Source organism: Strigops habroptila, chromosome 1, assembly GCF_004027225.2.
Source record: "Strigops habroptila isolate Jane chromosome 1, bStrHab1.2.pri, whole genome shotgun sequence".
In the NCBI taxonomy this organism is placed as follows: Eukaryota; Metazoa; Chordata; class Aves; order Psittaciformes; family Psittacidae; genus Strigops; species Strigops habroptila.
The window spans coordinates 143933102-143957103 of record NC_044277.2 but is presented as its reverse complement, the minus strand read 5'-3'; the positions used below and the strand labels follow the sequence as shown (position 1 = coordinate 143957103).

The window sequence follows — 24002 nt, the reverse complement described above, 5'->3', positions numbered from 1 at the left end:
GCAGGATTCAAATGGACTCAGCCCATTTTCTGTAGTTTTAACTCCCTCCTTCACTTTCTTCTTCAAAAGAACCACATGATTAACTTTACGCATATGAATATTGTTCTTCTCCATAGGCCATATCCAAAACCAGAGACCTCCACATCAATATGAGGAAGTGAGGAATTCTGCTCTTCTGGTATTTCTATAAAAGCTTAAATGTAAAAATGACTGTAATATGCATAGTACTACAATTTTCTCCTCACCAAATGCCCACCATACTTATATTTGACTAGCTGGATAGACATTGGGATGGGAACAACTTTGGATAAGATGCTAGCCAAAGTCTGGGCACATCATTTTGGTCAAATTTGTCTTTAGGGCACTATTACAACTCCAGAAACTGCAAAATAAGCAAATAAATCAGGGCTTTGAAAAGGGACACCTGAATTTGAATGTCTGGAGAAGGAAGTGAGTCTTGCAGACCATGAAGACTTGGGCAAGGCTCAAGCAACCCGAAGTCTTTTCCATCCATAAAGACGACACCTATCAGTGCTGTTTTCAGAGTGCTGTCCCATGAATGATCTGTTTCTTTTCATACTAGAGAAAAGGTAATGGCATGTTTAGAACTGCTGCAAAGCGCATGCATATGTATTTGTTAAATCTTATCATGTGGAGCTCTAAACAACAAAACCGTGGGTTTGCCTATGTGTTCCAATTACATGATAATAGGACATTTAATGTGAAAGTGTTCAGAACGAGCACAAACCCCAACAAATTCTGTAACTCCAGAGCTTGCCTTATGGCCCTGATGTAGATTTAGTATCTGGACTCCATTCACCACTCGTAACTGATAGTATATAGGGGCCTTTGGTGATCTGATTCTGCCAGATTACTACTGCATAGTGAAGAGAAGAAGCAGAGAGTGAGGCTGCTGGTTTAATCCTAGTGAAGCCATAAACCTGGAGGCATAGGGATAAAAAAGATTGAGCTGCCTCTTCTCACATGTAAGTACACTGATTAAAGCTGACTATAAGCCTAATGTTAACAGATTCTTTATCAAACCTAAGTTTAATAAGAAAAATTATCTGAAAGAAAAAATCTCAAAATCATACATCCAAAGAATGCACCCTGGAGTGCAGACAGATTCCGAAAGGAAATCAGGATTTTGTGTATCATTCCCAGCTGAGTATCATGAAAGCTGAAACAGCATTTCAGCACAAGGGGAGTCATTTTTAAGATCTGGTTTTAGCTACCAAGGCAATACCACCTGAAACGAATTAATGCTGCATGGTATCTTTTATCACCCCCCCTTGAATGGAAAGCCAAAGGCCAATTCCTTTCAGAACAAAGGTACAAACAAAAATCCTTCAATATGGAAGATGCTTTGTAACAACTCCAAAATGATAAGCTGAAGAAACGTTTTTATTTGGTAGCTATTCATGTTTTCAAAGCTTTTTTATTGTTATGCTCAATCTATCAGCTTTGCATTATCTCGCAGGAATATCCTCTCGAAGAAGAATTGCAGCAATAAAGGTTTAATGTTTTGCTACTTTAATAATGTTTAAATGATTAATGCATTTGCTAGTGGTAGAATGAAAGTTGTTCATTCAGTATGTGCAGCAGTTACACAGTAATAACACAAGTACAAGGCTTAAACTTTAAAATATATATAAAAAAGAGCAGTATTAGCCTGTAGTTTGCAGCCATTTGCTGGAGAATCTTTCCTTAGCAATGCTAACTGCCTCTTTCAGAACAGGAAAAGCAGTTTGCCTGCCCCACTGCTTGTTATTTATTATAGCTACCATAAAAACGTAGCTGCTTGTTATGGAAATTGTGACACAGCTATTAATGCAATAGAACCTTCCCAAAAGTTATTGTTCCACTGCGAAGTGTTCTCAGTGGATCTCTTGAAACAAAGACGTGCCAGTTGAGCTGACAGGGCTTCAATGAAACATGAAAATGCAGTTCTACCTTCCAAACAAGCACTGCAATAAAAAATACAACCTTTATCTCTGCAAAGTCAGTTAACTAAAGGAAACTTACATACCTGTGGCTTTCCTATGATTTTTCACTGAATGTTTCTGCTTACAGGAATTTTCCCTTACAAGAAAAATGGAGTTGGCTTTGCTTGGTTTGTGGCTTCTCTAAACCGCTTGCAGTTTTATGTGGAGGGAGTGGAAAAAAAACCCCAATAATACAACCAAGAAACATATTCTGTCTGTTAAATTATACTAACAAATCTTGCTGAATCTGCCAAAAATGTGCTGTTCACATCTTTTTCTCTAATGAAGGAAACTTTTGTGTTTAAGGACCACAATTTGGATCCTCTTTTAAGTTTTCCTTTGAAGGGTGGAGGAAGAAAATTCCTGTTCATTCAAGATACCACTTACTGTAATGGATGGATAGGATTTATTTTGATGTCTAGCCTTACAGCACATCCAGAACCTCCCTCACCACCTTCCCCTATCTGCAAGTTGTGAGACATTAGGATTCAAGTTGTCTTCTGCCACCCCTACAGCTACCAGTGCAGGAATCCTTGGGGTAACAAAGGTGACCCTGTGCAGCAGAGCATGAACGATTGCTTCCATAAGCTTTCTCTGTCTTTCAGGAGACTCCAAGGCCAGTTCCAGCCCTCAGTTTGTTTCTCTGATGTTACATCTCTACTCAGGTCTTCTCTGAGTAGGGAAAGGCATGCAAAACCATGTTCAGGATCTTACAATATGGGCTCTTCTCAATTCTCTGATGGGGTTTTTTTGACCTTTATGTGACATTGGAGCACTCACACTTTTTCACCAATGGCTGAACTGTGCAATTTAAGTCATTTCAAACCTTAATAACAGCAATTACTAACAGTGCCTTGCAACTACTGATGTCAAAGTTCACTGTAAGCCATACCGAAAGCCTTTTCTTACAAATGAGGTAGGCGAAGGTCCAACCAGGTTTAGAGCTACATGCCTAGCTGGAGGAAATTGAAAGGCTTCTTTCAACTGTAATAGGCTTCCACTGATTTTTATCAGCTGAAGACAAGAGTTTTGATTCAGATAATACACACAGAGTCATTGTTTGAATTGCACACTGCATCACCCAGGAATTTTTTATAGAATTATAGAATAGTTTGGGTTGGAAAAGACCTTAGGATCATCCAGTTCCAACCCCTAAACCACGTCAGCCAAGACTCCATTCAATTTGACCTTGAACACTGCCAGGGATGGAGCATTCACAACTTCCTTGGGCAACTTGATGAAGCTTACCTTGCCTGGACATGGTAAAATGGCAAGAGTGACAATATTCTTGCAATATTTCAGAATGATCCTCCTTAACTTATCCCCATAAAGTGTTTCAATCACTCTCTAAAGCTGTTGGCCAGATAACACTGCCCTAGCTCAGAAGAGCACTCTGGCAGTATCCTTTCAATTTCTACCCACAAGAGCCATAAGAAATCATAATATTTATACCAGATTATATTTTACATTTGTGGAAAAGGAATGACCAAGTGGAACCTTATGTTCTATATACTATGTTGCATATGTTCTTTCCTTTTTCCTGGATGTGACAGCATGTGGAACAGGCCTTGTGTACAACTTTAGAAATCACATCTAAAGATGACTGTCTAAAGAGAGGTTGTTAAATCTACATTTTGACACCTAAGCCAATTCCGCGATTCAGAAACACTGAGACTTCAGCAACTGAAGAAAAAGGTCATTCATCTTTCAGATGAGAAGCAAATTCAGGTCCTGATCATTTGGGATTGTTAATGATCCTGAGCATGGGAATGTTATTTACCTGTATGTTCTAAATAAATTTCAGTGCTATTCATCTTTTTGCGTGTTTTCTGCTCAGCTCAGATTTTCTGGCAGCTTTGACCAGAAATATTATTCATCAGTTAGGGTCTGATTTTGAAAATCTGATGTCTATATCCAAAAGTACTCTCACTGATTTGATTTTAAGCTATTCACACGCCACATTGTACAAGCACATGCTTGAATCATCAGAATCATAAACTTTTGTATAGTGTGACCACATGCTTCTAATTAGAACAGCTTTATATATAAGAATGGTGGACACTGTGATCCAGTACAATTGTAATCATTCAATTATATGTAAAGCCCTATTAGGATCATAGTCTTCTGACATCTATAAATTACAAAGACATCCCCCAGATTCCCACAAATAATTATGTGTCTGCTATTACACTGAAAGCATCACAAGCAGTCAGCTTCAGCTGTGTGTTGTTTGAGGTGCTTAATATAAATATATCATTAAAAAACAACAGATATTTTCAGAAACGGGTAGTCCTTACAATGAAGAGCAGTGTTTGAGTCAGTGGGGAGTCTTCTTATTAAAAAGGGAAAAAGTTATTAACAAATCTGCAAGAGCCTTTTTCTCACATTCAAGCTACATTTTGTTGAACCAAATGTGTATCATGACTCAGCTCTTCTGAAGTTTTCGAGCTTTATTTTAAGATGCTTCAAGCATAACGTCTTTGACTACTTATAGAAAGTTCACTTCTCTACGCACTTCTGATCTGTGGCACTTTAAATAATTAAATTGTCTCGGTTACAGAGTAATTAACTTGTCTTGGTTTTAATTAGATTCCCTTGATTATTTTTTTGTTTAATTACTTCGCAACTTCAGGAAAGCCTCATTGTGAACATTCATCTGAAATCTCTGTTATGTTTAATAATAGAAGGCAAAAAAATATCCATCAGGGAAAATCTCATCAAATTCTATTTGCAGGCATTCTTATGTCTTTCAGTGAGGTTAATATCAAGCAGCTTACCTTGTCATCCAATTTCCGCGCACTGAATGAAAGCTCAACGTAGTCATCGTTGCCAGACAATTCCTCGGCAATCACCTAAATGGAAAGCTGCACTTGAGTTTTGCATGGTGGAATGACATGGGAGAAAGGTACCATTTCCCAGTGTGAAGGCTGTATAGACCCCATTAGGAACCTTAAGTGTGGTACAAGTTAATATGTTTCCCTTCGCAATCAGTGCTAAGAGCATTCAGTGAATCCCTTGCTCAGCTGATGGGTGCCACCCTTTTAAGCCTACGAACCTAAATCACTTTGTACCACTCAACTATGCCTTGTCAGTCACCTTCAATGTACAGCCATCAACATCCATCAGGGACCCCCTTCCTCTGACCAAGTACTTCCTCAGACAGGAAAAAATAATGCTTCAGCACAATTTGGCAAGCTAAATGGAAAAAGAAGTGAAGTCACCTGTCATTAGTTGCTACGAAAGGCACATTTATGTTAGAGGAGTTCTCCTGATATAGTTTTTCTGCAATAGGTACACTGGCAAAACCATTTACTGTAGACTGGGTCAGAAGAAAATAACACTAAAGTAATGTAGTGTGATTCCTTCAGGTGGTGTAAACTATGCTGATAACGACGCCAGACACTGTGCTGTGCAATGCTGCTAAAAAAAACACCCACAATAAAACCAACCAAAACAGCCATTAAAATGCTTCAGTGGAGAGAAAGTATTAACCAAACCTGGGATATTTCACTGAAATATGTTCTTTGAAATAAACCACATTATATTCTATTTGACAATTATAAAAGCTTTCCCTTTGTAAATATTCTCCCCAGAGATTAAATTGCCCGAAAGAACCTGCTTCCGAGGTGTTTTATGCCCACAGCCACACACCTGGCAGCCACATCAGCGCCCCAGCCAGGCTCAGACCATTTCCACCACGTGGACTCCAGGTCCTCAGGGAGTTTCTTTGGCAGAAACTAACTTAGACTCTGCGTTGGGCATAACTGGCAGGGTTTTGGTAGCAGGGGCTGCAGGGGTGACCTGTGTAGGGAGATGTGAGCCCCACAGCTGGCCGCAGCTGGCTTGGCACCCCAAAACATCAACCCATCAGCAGCGCAATACAGCACCCCTGTGTGAACACAGTTAAGAAAGGGCAGAAGCTGCTAGAGGCAGGAGGCACTAAGGGAGGAGCAGTAGAAGCCCTGTGAATTCATCCTAAAGAAGATCCAGGAGGAGATATGGAGAAGGGAATGTTGCTGGGGACACAGCTGGAGACGCACTCTTGGAAGGAGGTGCTCCATGCCAGAGGAGGTACCTCTGAGGGCACAGGTAAGCCTATGTTGGAGCAGGGATGCCCCCAAAGGGACCGGGGCCTGTGTGTCAGCCCAAAGCAGAGCTGAGAAAATGAGTAAGAAACAAAGAGCAGCAAAAAAATAGATTTACTATGCTCTGATCCTGACCTGTGCCACCTGTCACCTCACCAAAGGGACTGAGCATAGCATGAAGTGAAGGCAAAGGGAGTGGAGACTATGAAGGAAGTGAAGCAGGAGAGGTGTCTGAACTGACACTGAGTACAGAGAAGTGGGAGAAAAGGTGTTTTCCCTAAGAGTTTTTTTGTCATATTTGTTCCTCAGTACCCAAATCAGCAATTAAAAGTTTGTTATAATTACCAATAAATTGAATTAAGTAAAATCCCCTGAGTCAAGACTGTTCTGGCTGTGACACCTCACAGCAGTGACCTGTGGTATATTCACATGCAGCCAAATAGGGGCACAGATGCTTAACTGTGCATTCAAGTACCATCCCACAGGCACACACATGGTGGTTCACATGCTCCAGGCAAACACGAGCTTGCTGGCCCATAGAGTTTCTTCTCTTCCATGTAGTAGTCTGGTGGGTTTAAAGATCCTAAGCTGTCAATGACTAACTTGGGATTCACACACCAAGTTTCACACGCATTTTTAACTGAAAAAAATGAATTCTCTCTTAGGAAGGTTGACAGACTCCTAGGTCTGGAGAAGCTGAACCCTGTTCTGTTTCCATCCTGTATTTATGGGAGATTGCAAAGTCAAAGGGCTAATCAAATTCCAGCAAAACATGCCAAGACAGGAACTTTCAATATCGTACAAAAAACTCATCATTGAGTACTAGGAAACTAGATGTGTAACTCCCATGTTTGACAGACACCAGGTATGTCCCCAGGTCCTGAAATAATGAGAAATAATCCATTCTGACTTATTCTGTCGAGACAGCAAACTTTTCACACAGTAATTTTTGTCTGAGTTCAGTTTCCTCCCATTCAAGCAAAGTCAACTCTATAGTTCTACTGGCTGGAAGCCAAAGCAAGTAACTAAGGTCCATATTTCATGGTTATCATCCAGTGCTGGCCAGCAGGGACTATTAACTCATTTTCTTTCATCTTCTATGTATCACAGAGCATTAACTTTTGCCAGAACACTCTAGTAACAAGCCTAATGATTTTAGCTGAACTAGAGCATTTGAGTTTTCACAAGACTAGACTCCTCTATGTCCCTCCTAGAAGAGGAGGGGGTCCAGAACACTACAAATATGGACAAAACAAAGTCTGCCCAGATAACCCCAGCAGGAAAGCCAAACCAAGTTATTTAGGAAGCAAAACGCTCTCCTGATTCTCCTCAGCCAGATGAGTGGGGAATTCCTTTCCAAGCCCAGATCAAATATCAGTTTACCTTATGCATTAAAGCACATCCCTTTCTAGCCAAGCAACGAGGAAGACATCTAAGACATCTAAGAAAGAAGATTCCCTGGGCTCTCAGGAAGTACTCTTTCTCACAGTCTGCTGCCTCTTCTGTGGTTGAAGGCAGGAAAAAATCCAAACAGTCAAGCCAAAAGAAACCCATCTGGCTAATTGCACATCAAGGAAAAAAAACCCTTCTCAATCCCATAAGGCAACAGAGCAGAGATCCCCAAAGCAGAATATTTTATTACAGTCTTTGTCTTAATGCAGAGCTACAAATGTCACAAGCATGCTAGGTTCAGTGCAGACAAGCTTGATCCCCCAAACAAGCCAGCAAAGAGAAAGATGAAAGAGAGGTAATACATTGATTTGCAGATTTCAACACGGGGCTATAACTACCCAGCCTGTAATTGCATTACAGCACAGCTAAAATACCTAATCTCATCAACCTTCTGTGTCTGGTGTTGCTGGGTGCATGTGTGTGTGTCTGCTGTGTTGGTTTCTTGTTTTTAGGAACTGGAAAAAGCCCGAGGGCTGAGAAAAATCAGACTGCTGCATGTGTCAGAGTGGGTCAAACGGAGCTTCTGAAGGTTCTAGACCTTCAACTTAAAGTAATCAAGCAGCACAACTCTCCTGCAGCACAACTTGCCTGCTGTCAAAGTACCTTAAAAGTAGCAGCAGTAAATTTTGTGGCTTTCATACAAATCATACATTATCTGTTGCCATTTCCTCACAAGCATTTGTCAGATGCTTGTAATTTAATTATCTGTTAAATAATCGCTCCATCAAGGGTTGTTCTGGTGACTTAGCAGGATGCTTTTAGGGAGAATTAGTCACATTAGCTATTTCTACATAATAGGGAAACAAGAGTGTATTTAAGACGGACTTACTGTTATAGATGACTTTCCTGCTGTGTTCCCATGTTTGAGTAAGGACTTGGAGAGCTTCCTCTGAGAAACAATCTGCACGAAAATCAAAACAAAGGGAAATAAACCCAAATCTGTAGTAAATACATGGCTTATTGTAATTTCATTTTTATGTTGCTTTTTTTTTTTTGTATCAAAGTAGTGTCTTAATCCATGCTCAGAGTTAGCACAGAGTTAGTAAGACCATGACTGAGAAGAAAGGCTCCCCAGGAAGCCTGCAGACAGGATGCAATGGAAGAACAAAGCAAGCGGATGGGATCAAGCAGAATGGGAAGAACACCATTCACTGAGTTGAACAGAGTAACTCCTTCAATGACTCGAATCCTTTATTCAGACTGGCCTCTTCTGCCCACTGGACTTTCTTACAGGATCCCCACATTTAGTTATTCAGACAGCCAGGTTAAGCGTGAATTTCCCTCCACAGTACACACCTTGAAGAAGTCTTTGTATCTCTGTCTTGCCAGTTGGGATACTTAGACAAACAGCTTTAGCTGAGCAATCATTTCCCAGCACCGCTGTGTTAATTCTTCTCCAGATGTGTTATTACTGCTATATAGACTTGCACAATTGCTTAACTTTCTTCTAGCAGATCCAATGCTTTTCAGGATTGCAGAGAGCACCCAGTCACGTTTTACCAGCATTTTTCCCTTGATCCAAATGCCTTTTACAGAGACTGAATTGCAGACACCACCAAATGCATTCACCTGCCCAGTGCAGAGTCATTCATGCTATATGTGATTCAACCCCAAGTTTGGAAAGCAATCTCCCACCAAAGAGCAGTGGTACACATAGAAACAGTGTTTTCCTAACAACATCCCCTAGAACCATGTTGATATATCAAGGAAAGAAAAGTGGTTATCAAACCCTTTCCAAAAATGTCTCTTTTGGATCTTTCACCAACCCTTGGCTCATGGTTTAAGCCCAGCTGGCAGCTCAGCACCACCCTCCAGCGGGATGGCGGAGAGAATCAGAAGGTTAAAAGTGACAAAACTTGTGGGTTGAAATAAAGACAGTTTATCTCAGCAAAGTGAAGCAAAAGGCATGTGCACAAGCAAAGCAAACCAAGGAATTCATTCACTGCTTTCCACAGGCAGGTGGGTGTTCAGCCATCTCCAGGACAGCAGGGCTCCATCACACCTCACAGTTACTTGGAAAGACAAACACCATCACTCCAAACATCCAAACTTCTCCCACGTCCTCCTTCTTCCCCCAGCTTTTATTGCTGAGCAGGATGTCGTATGGTGTGGAACATCCCTTTGGTCAGTTGTCTGTATCCCCGGCTGACTGTATTCCCAACTCCTACTGCATCCCTCAGCCTGCTCACTGCTGGGATGGTGTAAGGAGCAGAAAAGGCCTTGACTCTACAAGCACTGCTCAGCAGTAGCTAAAACATCCCTGAACTATTAACACTGTTCCTAGCACAAATCCAAAACATCCCGCTATACCAGCTACCACAAAGAAAATGAACTCTACCCCAGCCAAACCCAGCACACCTCGCAAAAATCTGCACAATCTTCTCTATACATTTAAGTGCCCTCTGGTGAATGTTGATGCCTGATCAGCTCTGTGGCTTGATAGGATTTCTAATTCAACAAGCATCATTTTCCCCATCTCTCCTAGGGACTGCTTCAATTTGTATCTTTTCAAATTGCAGATGAACTACCTCTCTAGCTGCAGAATGACCACTGTAAGCTTTCAGGCTTGTCCATGGTTTTGGCATCACAATAACTCATGTACTAGTGTCCAGCTTAAAGCCTCATACTTTTGGAGTGCTAACCCACGCGCCTTTAGCCGTGATACTACAAACTCATCATCTACTGAACCTCTCTGAGATCATCTTCTCATCTTTTTGCTCACACCATGCATGTGCTTCCCAAGTGGTGTATTTCACTTAGCTATCAGCAGCTTGCTTTTAAACATGGCATCACTTTGTTTACGATAGTGTGTACATCTCCCTGCGGTAGTGTTTTTGAGGCCAACTAGGAAGCACATTCTGCCCAAACAACCTTTCTCTGTGATGTGATTTACATTTCACAGTACCAGAGCTCTGCTTCCTCTTCCTTCCTTAAACTTCAACAAGCAACTTCTGTGCCCTGAAGTTGTCTTTTCCAAGCATTTTGCCTCAGTTATTAGTTATGTTTTAGTGTCTTCAGATGGACTCAGTTAATACCCTAAACTGACAAGACTGAGTCTTCAAACCTTATATCAGCTGTCTGTATTTTCATTTTGGTTTTCTCCATTCAGAAAAGGGAACAAACATGTTCCTTTTCAAAGGGGATTCTTCAAACTCTTGTAATACAGCGTCAGTTGTCCTCCTCCAGTTGAATTAACTAATAGCTATTAAAGCATTAAATGCTTCAAACCCACTTTATAAGAGGTCTATCTTACTGGCATCCTCTTTGCTTGTACCCCACTGCTTGTAGTGAGAAGATGAACGCTATTTAAGCCTTCTTGGGCTGTCCTCCACATTTTCAGGGAGGAACCCACTGTGTTGGGTGTTTCAATCACTGGTTTATTTGGCTTTTTGCTTGTACCATGATGTGTTCAACACTGCTTGGATTCAAAAAGTGAGACAAGTACTTGCGAAATTTCAGCCTCCAAGTTCAGACAGCTCAGCACAATACAGCAACCTTGCCTTTCTAAAGCAGCAGTTGACTACAGCGAGAGAAGGATTCTGTGATATGTAAAAGTCAGGACATAACCATATCTAAAGTATTTACTAGTTATGATACATGCTCTCTTAAGCTCTGCCCTTCTTGTGTAAAAATAAGTACAACCCTTAAAGCACCTTTTTTCACAGCTATAACATCTCCCAAATGAAGCACTGAGGTAGCTCTGCCTCGCACTGCAGAAACTCTCTCCTTCTGCACGTGTTCACCTTTAGCCTGTTTTTGACAAAGCAGGATTTGTACAACTCTGATGTGCTTGTGTCTTTCTACCTATGCCCGAACCACTTTTGAACCCACCAAATTCACATGAATAGAGGCAGATAGTCAAAGATGCATCAAATGTGTGCTACATTTCAACATGAAGAGAGACCAGGCAGTAGGTAGATGCCAGTGACATAACTCTGCTCTCATGAAATAAAAGGTTTGGTTGATGAGTTCATCCCTTCACAGGTATCAAGAAACCCACTGGAAGGCATCAAGTTTAGATGTATATGTCCATAATGAAGGAAGTTTCATTCTGTCTAACTGCTCACAGAATTCCTGCTTTTTGGTAGAGCCAGTTTTATCACACATGACACTTTCTGTACCATACTCACCACTCTTCAAGATTTCTTTTGTTCCCTATCGTACTGATCAGCAAACAGTCTATTTACAGATGAATTACACCTCTCCCTGTCTTTGTTAAAGACCTGTGTCTGAAAATAGTTAATCAAAACAGAATACTGAGAAAAAAAGATATCCCTTCACAAGAAGAAATAACCTTATTACAGGAAATAGCTTACCAGTAGCCTAAAAGGTCTTTGAATTTAATTAGTATGTAGCATAGCAGCGCTTTCAGAGTTAGTCATAATAATAACTCCTTATATTAGCAAACTGAACTTTAAATTACTTTTCTAAAGACTGCCATAGTCATTCATAAAAGAAGACAAAGTACGTAAAAACAAAGCAGTACAATCTGTACAAGTAATTCTTTTAACTTTGCCTGGCAATATTCATCTAGAACTGAAAATCTTACAGCTTCAGAGATCATGCTGCAACAGCAAACCAAGAGATACCTGAGGTGTTTAAACAGGTAAAGTTAGAGAAAGTGCTGCACTGATGATTAGCCTGTGCTCTGAGTCAGCCCTGGTAAAAATGACATTCATATCTAATAAAGTACATTATGCATCCCACTAATGAATTGAGCAACTTCATTTGGAGGAGATCAAAGGCCAAGTATTTAAAGGTATTTAGATACTTAAGGAGGCATACAGAAATCTAATGAGATTTAGGAATTCAAATACCTTGAAAACACTGGTCCCAGGTCTTTAGCACCACAAAAGCAGTCAACAGCCTATTAAGCAAATATTCCCGTACAGACTACTTCAATTTAATTAATTCAGGTGCAATCACGGCTCTTTTAGCCTTTCTCCAATTCAAGAGCAAGGGGATTTGCAATGCCTGAAACTGAGCTAATAATCAGTCAGCATTTTCAAGTGCATAATCTGCTAATGGCATGTATTATTAAAAGCACACAAGAAACAATAATACTCATTACGATGAAAGAAGATTTGCAATATCATTCATACACAAATATATGTAAGGGAAATATGAAATCTCTAAACAATACTTGGAAAGGTTCTTGGCAGGAAAAGATTTACATCTCTGCAATTCTCTGTACTCTTTAGTCAACTAGTAGCAAAATGCTAGCTGAGCAAGTAAGGGAGTTGTGAATTGTAGCAATATTTTAACACTTGTGTCAATTATAAGAAACCAAACAAGGAATGGAATTACTCATTTGAAAATGGCGAAGACCATCCCTGTTAAGCAATGAAAGAAAAGCCACAAAGGCTATTCCCACCCTACAGACCGGCAATGGCTCACAGCATGTAAGAAATAGCTTTTCTGGTTCCTATAACTTCATGTTGTTGCAGGCACAGCCGAGCAGTAATCAAGAACGTCTTGGCAATGTATGTTTATTTAGTGCTGGACAGAAAATGATTATTCACTGAAATACTTGTAGTGAGTTCTTAAAGACCAGGCTGAGACTTCTGGGTGAAACTTCAGTGTCAAAAACTTCTCTTAAGCCACCTTCCTGTGTGCTTAAGAAGTTAACTTCAGCTATTAGAAAGTCTGAGCCCTTACTGTACTAAATAATGCAATTTCAATGCTTTATAAAGTATATGGAATATGAAACTAAACTATTCTGATGAGAGCATTAGAGAGGCTCAGAGCACACGAAGGCACTAAATCAAAAAACATAAACTAAACTTAAAACATAAATAGAGAAGGACTTGGTTTTGCTATCTTAGCTGAATACCATGGAAATTAGGCTACCCAATTTCAATTTCTGACAGTGTTTGTCCATCTAAGATTTTTTTTTCCACTGTTCTCTGGTGGACAAAAAAATCCAACCCACTAAATAAAAAAACCTCCAATAAATCTGTCTCCTGCCCCTTGAAACAATCACACTTCTTGTGAGCAACCAAAAAGGAACAGAAAGACAAAATCTTCAGTGATGAGATGGGGATTCAGTTGGAATCCTCTGGGTGAGTGGAGTGCTTGAAAACTTTTCCTAGGGTTGGGAAAGGGGAAAAATAAAGGGGAAAGAGAAGGGGAAGAATTTACTCTCCTCAGTTACAGATAACACCTGTAAAACCACCACCAAGGATGAACTGATTCATAGCACCGAAAGCACCTATATGAAAGCTAGAGGTCGCTTTTATACAGTGGTACCCCCAAACGGCAGTTAAAATATTACTGCTTGTGATTTCCCTGCTTCTCACTACAAAGACATACCACTGCCGCTGCTTGCCAGTGCCTATGCAAAGAACAGCAACTATTCAGAGTGAATCAAAGAGCTAGTAGACTAGTGGGCAGATGCACAGCCTGATGGAGCATCCCAAGCCATTTCTGTTGTAGCGGAAAGCAGGGTGCCAAACCACGGCTCTGCCCCAACACTCCTGCTCCAAAGGATGAGAGCTGCAATCTACAGCACCAGCTTGAGAAGGCTGCTATTACTCCCTTCCTCCCAAAGCAAGACCAGCTAAGTCATCCCTGCTTTCTTCACTATGGTTTGCTAATTCACACTTTATCACTCAAAGGCTACAAGTGTTTGTAAATGTTTCTACAAGAGATAGGAGTGAGGGTGCCTTTGCTTAGCTCTAGTAGGCAAACCCCAGTGACAGGAAGCCATTGTTATTGTAAGGATGGCAAAACACTTACTTAGACAAAGTCCAGAGAAGCTGTGAGATCTCCATCCTTGGAGACATTCAAAATGGGACTGGACAAGCCCCAGAGCAACCTGCTCTAACTTGTTTTGAGCAGCAGATTGAATTAGAGGCTCCAGAGTTCCCTTCTCACTGAAATTACTCCATGATTTCAACAGGAAGAGCACACATTCCCAAATGTCTGTGCTATCTCCTGTGTGGCATTTCCATTTCCCTGCAATTTCAGCTTTTCATTAGGCTCAGTTGAAACACACCCACCATTCTGTCACAGTACAGTCTCCACTTCCAGCCTCACACAAGTTTCTCAACCGTATTTTCCTTAAGGTTATTTCATGTGGGTTGAATTCTCCACTCAGCCTCGAATCCAAGATTTAACAGGTTTTGCCAGAACAAGCTGGTTGCATGCTCAAATTCTGTTACAAAGTATCTTCCAAGTAAGAATTCTGTGCACAGATACCTAAAGTTAGGGTAAAAACTAGAAATCTTAACTTTGTTGGAATTCATCTACTCTTTCTGTAGCTACATTCCTAAACCAAACCAAAACCAAAGGTAAAATCCAAACAACTTCTTTCACAAACACATCTGGACAACGGATGTTTCATGCACTTTTGTGTTTTAGAGGACAACACTGTCACAAAAAAAGTGGATAAGGGAAGAGCAACTGACATCATCTACCCAACTTGTGAAAAGCATTTGACACTGTCCCACACAACATTCTTGTCTCTAAACTGAAGAGACATGAATTTGACGGATGGGCCACTCAGTGGATAAGAAATTGGCTGGATGGTCACACTCAAAGAGTTGTCCATGGCTTGATGTCCAAGTGGAGACCAGTAACGAGTTGCGTCCTTCAGGGTTCTGTGCTGGGACTGATCCTGTTCTACATCTTTGTTGGCAACATAGACAGTGGGATCAAGCACCCCCAGCAAGTTTGCCAATGACACCAAGCAGTGTGGTTCGGTTGATAGATGGGAGGGAAGGGATGCCATCCAGAGGGACCTTGACACACCTGAGAGGTGGCCAATGCCAACCTCATGAAGTTCAATCAAGCCAAGTGCAAGGTCCTACACCTGGGTCAGGGCAATCCCAGGCACAGCTACAGGTTGGGCAGAGAAGTGATTCAGAGCAGCCTGAGGAGAAGGACTTGGGGGTGTTGGTTGATGAGAAACTGAACATGAGCCACTTCAGTGTGTGCTTGAGCCCAGAAACCCCCCTTGTGCTGGGCTGCATCAAAAGCAGCATGAGCAGCAGGTTGAGGGAGGTGATCCTGCCCCTCCGCTCTGCTCTTGTGAGACCCCACTTGGAGCACTGTATCCAGCTCTGGAGTCTTCAACACAAGAGCGATGTGGACCTCCTCCAGCAAGTCCAGAGGAGGCCATGAAGACGATAAGCATGATGTAAAGTTCAAAAACAAGAGGGGGGAGGGCAAAAAAAAAACAACCAAAAAAAGCCTAAATGTGAGATCAGAGTCCTCCAGGCTACATTACTGTGAACAGATTTCACACTGTTATTATTTTTTCTTGGTTACCATTAAAATTACACTGCAACCAACCCAGCTGTGTGCTATTTTTAGAGATCAAATCATTATAAAGACATTTATGCTACAGGCAGCAGCAATGACATTTTTTCCCCCTTCTTTTTCAAGCCAATTAAGCAAGAACATCATAATAACTTTTTCCTTTATTTCTCATTCTTCTTGGTGCTATAGGAGAGCATATTTTCATTAAGGCCACAAGTAGTCTGTCAAAAAGAATGGACTTTATAGTGCACTGTAAACATCCTAAACACTGGTATTTTCATGTTGAACTTTCAATTTAGTCAATATATTTCACATTAACTCCCTCACTGACAGGACTTATCCTCTTTCAGCATGTTCGGGAAGAAAAACAAAAGGGATTCATGTGTGGTGGGGCTGAGGGAGCAACAACAAAAGGTGAGAAAATAGGAGACAAAAGCTTTGCAGCATCTTCCATACCAAGCTACCATGTTCACGTTACAAACTTATTAGAAGTATTGCAAAGGATAATTGAGATGAAAGCATCCCTCGGTCTCATCACACAAGCTACCACAGAATGGAGAGCAAATTTACACTCAGCTCAGGGAAACTGAGACCATCCTTGGCATTGCCATTATGGACCTGTGTTATGAGACCACTGCATAACAAGAAGTCTGCCAGTTAGAAATAAACTGTGATACCCGCGGCACTGTAGTGTGCTACCAGTCAGCAATATAGGAATTGACAGCAGACCTGGCTCTAATGACCTCTAGATATCGATCCTGTGAAGAAGACTCATCACCACCTTAAATTTAGTAATCTAAAAAGTAAGGTATCTACTCTAAGCCAGCTGTCCAGACTCTCTTGATAACTGATGGGGAAAGACAGGTATCTCCTGAAGGCAATTTACCTTAATCTGTGATGGAACTGCTGGAACTGCCTGTTTCTCTCCACTGAACTAAAGACGGAAATCAGAAGAGTAACTTAGTTTAGACACCTAACTTTTGGATGATTGAGACTCAGGTAAATGAATCCAACCCTACCTCTCTATTTGCCGAATCACCAGGCACTACCCTGTGTGAATAAAGTATAACTGTAAGCATTCCTTGGACTTGGAACTTGCTTTAAATCCCATATGATGTTAGGAACAACAGTTTTCTTCCAAACCAGTCTATTTCTCATCATTGGTGTAATGAGCCTGAGCTCTACTGTACGGGGCCAAGCAGATGCTCAGTTTCCTATAGCACTGGCTGACTTGAAGCTATATTACAGCAGTAAATCAAAGCAGCAGCAGTTCTTAATTATCCTGTTCAAAGCATGAACGAAGAATTCTGTCATGAACGACAAATCTCACCCACCAGCCATCTAACAAAGCGCTATATTTCATATACATATAGGAGATGAGCAACGAGGGGAAAAACAGCGGTGATACCTACTTGTCCAAGAGTGCACTCCATGCCACCAAGAAAGTCTGCTTCCTTCAGCCCATTGTGATTGCTGCTGATGTCATGGACTTCAAACCGCAACCGCTGCACCTCTTCGAAATAGAAGTCCACCGTGAACAGCTTGGAGAAGACAGGATTTATACAGGTCCGAATCACTTCTGTCCTGTCAACCTGCCGAACGGAAAAGAGATCATACGAGTGGTTTCTCTGTCTACCAGTGATGGACACCAATGAGCTCCTCGAATATAGTTTGTTCATTTACCAGGATTGACAGCTATGACTGTGGCCACAGAACTGCAGTTCCGTGCAGGGCTGGCCACAGGCACCAGGTAAGGCCAGCTTCCCTTCTAGCAAGTCTTTGGCAGATACAGGGCACAGTCTGCTGCCTTCTCTGCAGGGTGAGCAATGGCTGCCCCCCTCGTTGGGTATACTAGATCAGTCAGGTGTCAGAGTTAGGAGCTAGGCAAAATGACTGTCATGTGCTAGATTAATAACTGAGAAATTAACTATAGAATAATTACAGAATTTACATGTCCAGCAATACCCATCCATCACTGCAAAACTGCAGCACAGCGATACGGTTTTATAAAACTTGTTGAAAAAACAAGCAAAACCCCCAGTAATTACTCATTTTGGACAACTTGCGTGATTAAGGAGTGGAGAACTGGATCCACTGCAAACAACGCTTCTTAAAAATATATCCATTTTTCCACCTCGCTACATTGCATTACAAGAATCTGATTGATTATATGCTGCTTATTGCTACTTCTGAGCCTTACAACTGCTAAAGAAACACCATGAAATCTATATTGCTGCTTCTTCAAAAAAGTCCTCATAGAGCACTTTCTAGTTCTCTTAAAATGTAGTACTTGGGTTCCTATTTTTGAAGAAGGCCTTTGCTACTTTTCATTATGATGCATGTGATTGGTGACGCTCTAAGCAATGAAGCAATTTCCTTTTTTCCACTCTCTTTGCTCTGGCACTGGTAAAAAACCCTAATATTTCTGTAAGATTAAAGGAACTGATCCTAAAATGCAGTAGGACTTGGGCACATCAGTCACTAGACAGGAGGTGGCTGGTGTGTCATGCAACAGACAAATTAAATTGCTCAGAGGAAGAGTGATGAGATCCTTTGTCCAATTCCTGATCAGGAACATCTGCTGTGCAAAAAATGACAGCCGCTTGCTTCACTTTGCAAAGTTTATAATGCATTAGCCTTGCTAGTTATCGGCAAGGACACAAAGAGTCAAGCAAATCAAAAGCAGAGGGAAAAAATGTGCAGTTCCTAGTAGCACAGATTTATTTTAGTGCTCACCAAGGGTGTCAGATTGACAGCTCTAACAGCTGGAATTCTTTAGCTAATCATCAAACAGATGCTACCAGTCATTGACTAGATGCAAACCAGTGCTACCATTGCTGTCTTCTCACACAGCTGTGTCAATGTGCTCTGACTATGCCGAGACCATCACAAAAAGGCAAGTGGCGTTACTTACAAATTCAGTTCTTCATATCTTTGCTCAGACTAACTAAAAATGATGGTTCTGATAACAATGATGCAAAGCATAGTAAGAATGACATAAGTGAGAAAGGATACCAGCTACCTTCATTCAGGTGCTTAGCCTGTCTCAGAAATGTTTTGATCCTCACTTGCCATCAATCAGTGTGACTTGAAATCATCATTACTGCTACAAAATAAAACATTCCTGTGTCAGATGACCAGTCAGTTCAATGGGATGTCCCCGAGATCTCTTCTAAGTGGAAAGTGATTTGATGCACTTGCAGCAGAGCGGTCATCTCATGAAATAGCTCATCAGCAGATCCAAAAATCAAAACATTTAAATGATCCGTGTTAAATCTTTCTTCGTAGCCACAGCAATCTCCTAAACCCATTTCTGTTTTCGTAATTTAATGGTGTCATTGTAATTGCTTCACTGGTATAGCAGATCTCCTCAGGAAGTAACTCAAGTTTCCCTGTTACCAGTTCTCATTTGAACTTTGCTGCCGGAATGTGGGGAAATGGTTCTTCACTGTGAAATGCAGCAAGATTTACCCTTGTGCTCAACACAGGTTAAATACATGACTGTTCAGGAAGTGAAGTGCCTGAAAACAGAGGCACAGGTCTGCACACAGGGACATTAAGAACTTCCATGTCACACAGTGATAAGTCACTGTTTGCTTTTTCTAGCCTGTGATTGACTGATGTTCTTCCCTTGACAGACATCATACTGAAATATAGCCATTTCACTGAATTTCCCCAGTCTTTCCACATTATTGAGATGATACATCAATCCTGCATGTCAGAGCATGGGATTACGTGAGAAAAATCTATATGAAGGAAACAATGCCAACAGCTCCACAAGTGACACAAAATTCTTCATGCCTGCCTCAGCAGCTAGCAGCATGCAGTAGCATTAGCCCTGTTAGTTTACCTTGTCTTCAGTCTGCTTTGTCAGCATATTTCACAATTACCCTTCTCTTTGGCTACAAAGTCTGGCAAGTCCTCAGCACGGGAAGCCTGGCTTCATTCCCTCTCTTCAACTCATGACAAAGAAGCAGTGGCGATCAGAGAGCAGTTCAATAAATCCACTAACTCTCATGGAATGCTCTAGATTAAAAGATGCTACATAAACACAAGGTATAATCTCCGTTTGACTTCTGCCACCTACCAGAGGCTGTTCTTTCTTGAGTATTCCTGCTCTCATGTTCAATTGTAAAGCCTTCATCATCCCTTTAGAAATACTGGAGGAGCATGAAACCTTAATGAAAACTGGTGAGAATACTATTGCTAGGTGCAGTTTCATGCTGATAATCATCAAGGAGGACATGATCAACTGTGATGTAGACACTTACAAAACTCAAAAAGCTGACTTGTTTTTGACCACAACAACTTTCCCCATACTTGCTGGACCTGTTTCGTTGAAAGCAAAATCCCATGTCATGTTCCAAGACAACCTGAAACACAGATCCATACAAGATGTCAACCTCATGCCATATGTCCTTAATCTTATTGTCACCCAAAATCAGTAATAGCACTTCCACGGATTATGAAGGCTCAAATGCTTAAGGAAAACACAGTCCCTTTGCCCAGCTTCATCAACTGAACATTCAAAAAGCCGGAACTTCTCAGCTTGAATGTTCTCCGAAGCACAATGAACACCACCAGCAACCACATTAAATCTCAATTACTTCTGCAGAAGAGAGCTTTTAAGTCCAACAACAGCATGCTACAAGCAAGTGGAACTTGCACTTTTGGTCTTGTTACACAAAACACGAAACTATTGGGCAATTTAATCCTGAAGGCAGGTAGATTTCCCAAGGTGGGTCATACCCACAGCTTTAGGATTTGAGCCATCTGTTATTTTAACAGAACAAGGAATTTCTCCAATTTATTAAAGGAGAATGAATTTTCAAAAGAAACAACTGACAGCTACATGCACCTTTGGGCGGTGCCAACAGTTTAAATTGACCTTAAAAAGAGCAGTGCTTCAGCTGACACCACAATCTGAACATCTGCTTCATGGTACAGCTTTACCTGTACTTTCCCTTCAAGGACAATTTATACAGAGAAAAGGACTTGCATCTTCACCTCCCGGGATGGACTCATGCTGCTTTCCCTCTTCATCTCTTTGGCCCTTGTCACTCCACAGAAGGAGGCACCCTGCTGAGCAGCCAGGATTACTTGGCAGGCCCATCTGGATGCAGCCACCCTGTGAGCTTCCCCTTGGGGAAGTATGAATGACATACAAACACCAAAGTAGGGCTCTGCAGTGTAAAGCGCCATCTCAACAGCAGGAACTGAAGTACAGAGAAGAAAAGGACTTCTTGCTTTGGGCCTCCTGAATCCTCTCAATCAAACCTGGAGGAAGCCGGAAGCTCGGTTTGAAAGTTGTTTTCTTTCTGTACTGCTCACTGTGGATGGACAGGTAGCAGAAATATTCGCCTGCTTTCCTGTTGACCCACCATCACTCCTGAAGAACTGCAAACCTGTCTTTGCAGTCAGAAAGCATCAAATTAAAGGAAGCTCAAAAGACAGATGGACAAATGCTAAAATTCAGGATTCTTAAGCTGTTTGCACCTTTTGTCTGTGAGCTGCTGAAAAGCAGTGAGCTTTGCAGAACTGTGATACACATGGTCATTTCAGTGAGGAAACAATCCTAGCTGAAATTTCACTGACAAAGAAGTAATTCAATGGTCAAAGTCCTGGCTGAGGAGCTCCTCTCTTATCTTCAACCACTAGTTGAAAAGTGAAGTTGAAAAAGAGCCAGCCTCAGGAGGACCTTTTTTCTTCTCCTATCAAAATTAGAAGAAGTGAAAGCTATTGCATATAATACCAGGATGATTAAGGATTACGTAGAAGCTTACTGTCACCTTACCAGGCTATCACGTGATTATAAACACAGCTTTCTCAGCATGCCCTTGGGAACCAGGGAAACAGACTTATCTACAGGACCTGAAGCTCTGCACCTCAAAGCCACACTTTAGCACAGGTCAGCTGTGTGGAGAACTCAGTATCCCACACAAATAACTGGTACCTATCTACTCTCCACTATGTTTCCAGCAAACACGTAACTAGCACAAAAGCAACACATTTTCACTGCTTGTGACTTGACATCTTTGAGGTGCCAAGAGTGAAAGGGCCATGGAGAATTCACCATCTTCCCACCAAAGGGACAACTCTTTGGGGGAAATTCTTATCAGGCTCGTGAACTAGCATAGTCAATGTCAATGCTGCTACAGCTGTCTCATCAACTCAGGAAAATCTTTGGTCCACAGAACTATGGCCTGCAAACTTTTATTGCTGCTGCATTTCCTGAAGCGTTTAAAAAAAATAAACCCAAAACAACCAGTTGAAAAGCCAGAAACATGCAAATTCCATTAAATTGGAGGTTGGAACTAGATGATTTTAAGGTCCTTTTCAACTCTATTCTATGATTCTATGAAATAGAGAGTGGGTGGTGCCACTCTTCAGCCCAAAGCATGCTTTTTGTGGCTGTTACACTTTCAGCAGGTTGTTAGACCAACAAATTAACCCACTGTTCCCTATACATTTTACAGGACAGCAAGAGGAAGCCAACAGGCTGTATTTTCAGTGGAAGTCATTATAAAACACTGATTAAGTTGAGAAGAATCACATTTGTCAGCTGAGATGAAAAAATGTGCATTTTGAAGGGGTAGCATTATTTTTAGGTCACCTGAATTTTAACAAGACTGAAAATTGGCATGATAGAGTCCGTTCCATGAAGATTTGATACCAAGCACAAAGCAATCTACACTTTGCTTGGGAGCTCCTGAGGAAGTTAGTAATAATCTTTATTTATTTATTATTATTATTAACAGCGCTTTCACACTGTCACAGATCTATCCAACAAATGAAAAGTCATTGCAAAGGTTGCCATAATTTATAGCCCTTATTTTCAGTTTAATTGACATTTCGAAACAGTGAAAAGAAACCAATAGGTCTCTAACTCTTTTTAGGCTGTAGAGCTCAATGCTAAGCACAACATTGCCCACGTCAGCAAAAACCTTAACATGAACAGCCTGGAAATTACCTGCAAGTAGTTTCTTTTATTTATGTATCTACATATATATATGTTAGATAGCTTGTAAACCTCCAAGTCACAGCCATGAAGACCTGCTTCCAAGCACGGGGAAAACTAATACACAGAAACAGCCCAGGCCTCAAGGGGCTCCAGTCTGAACAATTGGAATTACAGTAAAACAAGCATTATTATTTCTTGTTGAAAAGTTCTTCATTAAGAAAGCCCCTTTCTCTTTTCAGGGCCATTGACTGGCTTCTGCTTAATTACTTCTACTTTCTCAGTTTTCATTGCTCTGAAGCAGGAAACAGATAATTTATACTATATAAATACTATGTATAAATTCACAGAATCACAGAATCGTTAGGGTTGGAAGGGACCTTTGGAGATCATCTAATCCAACCCCTTGCCAAGGCAGCAAAAAACCTGTGGGTGCAATACAGGCTAACTACCAGTGGCAGGCAAATAATGGTAATGTTATTCAGAAGCCAAACGGAGATCATTTCAGCTGGGATGGGAAGGACGCTCAGTTCCCAGTATGAAGAAAGAAGGATCTAAACTGGCTGTGAACCCTTGTGCTGGGGGAATCCCCAGTTTTGGGGAACAAAAGACATCTCTGGGAAAGATACAGCAGAACCTTTTAGAGCTTTAAGACGATTTAGATGTCAAGATCAACCTCCTAGGTAAGTCTAGGTTGCATAAAGATAATGGAAAGTACAGAGTACCCCTCCCACTCAAAGTCATTTAGGAAAGATCAAATATGAGAGAAAAAAAGCGAGTGCTCGATTAATGCATTAACGCATAGTCACACCATCCCTCAATGCACCAGGTACCTGCTTTTAGTTTACTCTCCTCTGGAAAGAAATAGTATCATTTCCTTCAAATAGCTCTGGGAGTTAGAGGACACTAAAGCTCACATCATGGAACTCACATCTTTTGGGTTGGAGTGATGATTTTTAGTCAATGTATGGACTGCAATGAAAGCAAACAGATTAAAACTGATACTTTGTTGATAAGCTTCCATGTAATCCTCTTGGATCTCTAATTGCTTTCCTAATAACATTGCTGATGGGAATCTATCTGCATTTGTCAGTGCTGGGAGTCCTGTTCTGCCACAGTTCTGTGACAATTTTAGTCAGACGACATTGACACAATCTGGGTAAATTCTGACCCACTATTTACTATCATTAAAAACCTCCTATCATGAAAAAGCATGTAAAATATTCAAAACACCATATAAAAGATTCAAAATCAACACAT

General features: G+C 41.1%; 1 protein-coding gene across 4 annotated transcripts in view; it reads right to left on the bottom strand.

The window, feature by feature from the left end:
* CPNE4 (copine 4) overlaps positions 1 to 24002 on the bottom strand; it is a 258007-nt gene that overhangs the window by 89300 nt on the left and 144705 nt on the right. For all 4 annotated transcript variants that reach the window (XM_030491563.1, XM_030491588.1, XM_030491570.2 and 1 more), the window contains 3 exons: positions 17197 to 17376; positions 8352 to 8423; positions 4763 to 4837 (listed from right to left, as the gene is read on the bottom strand). In XM_030491563.1, the coding sequence (XP_030347423.1) occupies positions 4763 to 4837; positions 8352 to 8423; positions 17197 to 17376 (327 nt within the window). The remainder of the gene's footprint in view (positions 1 to 4762; positions 4838 to 8351; positions 8424 to 17196; positions 17377 to 24002) is intronic.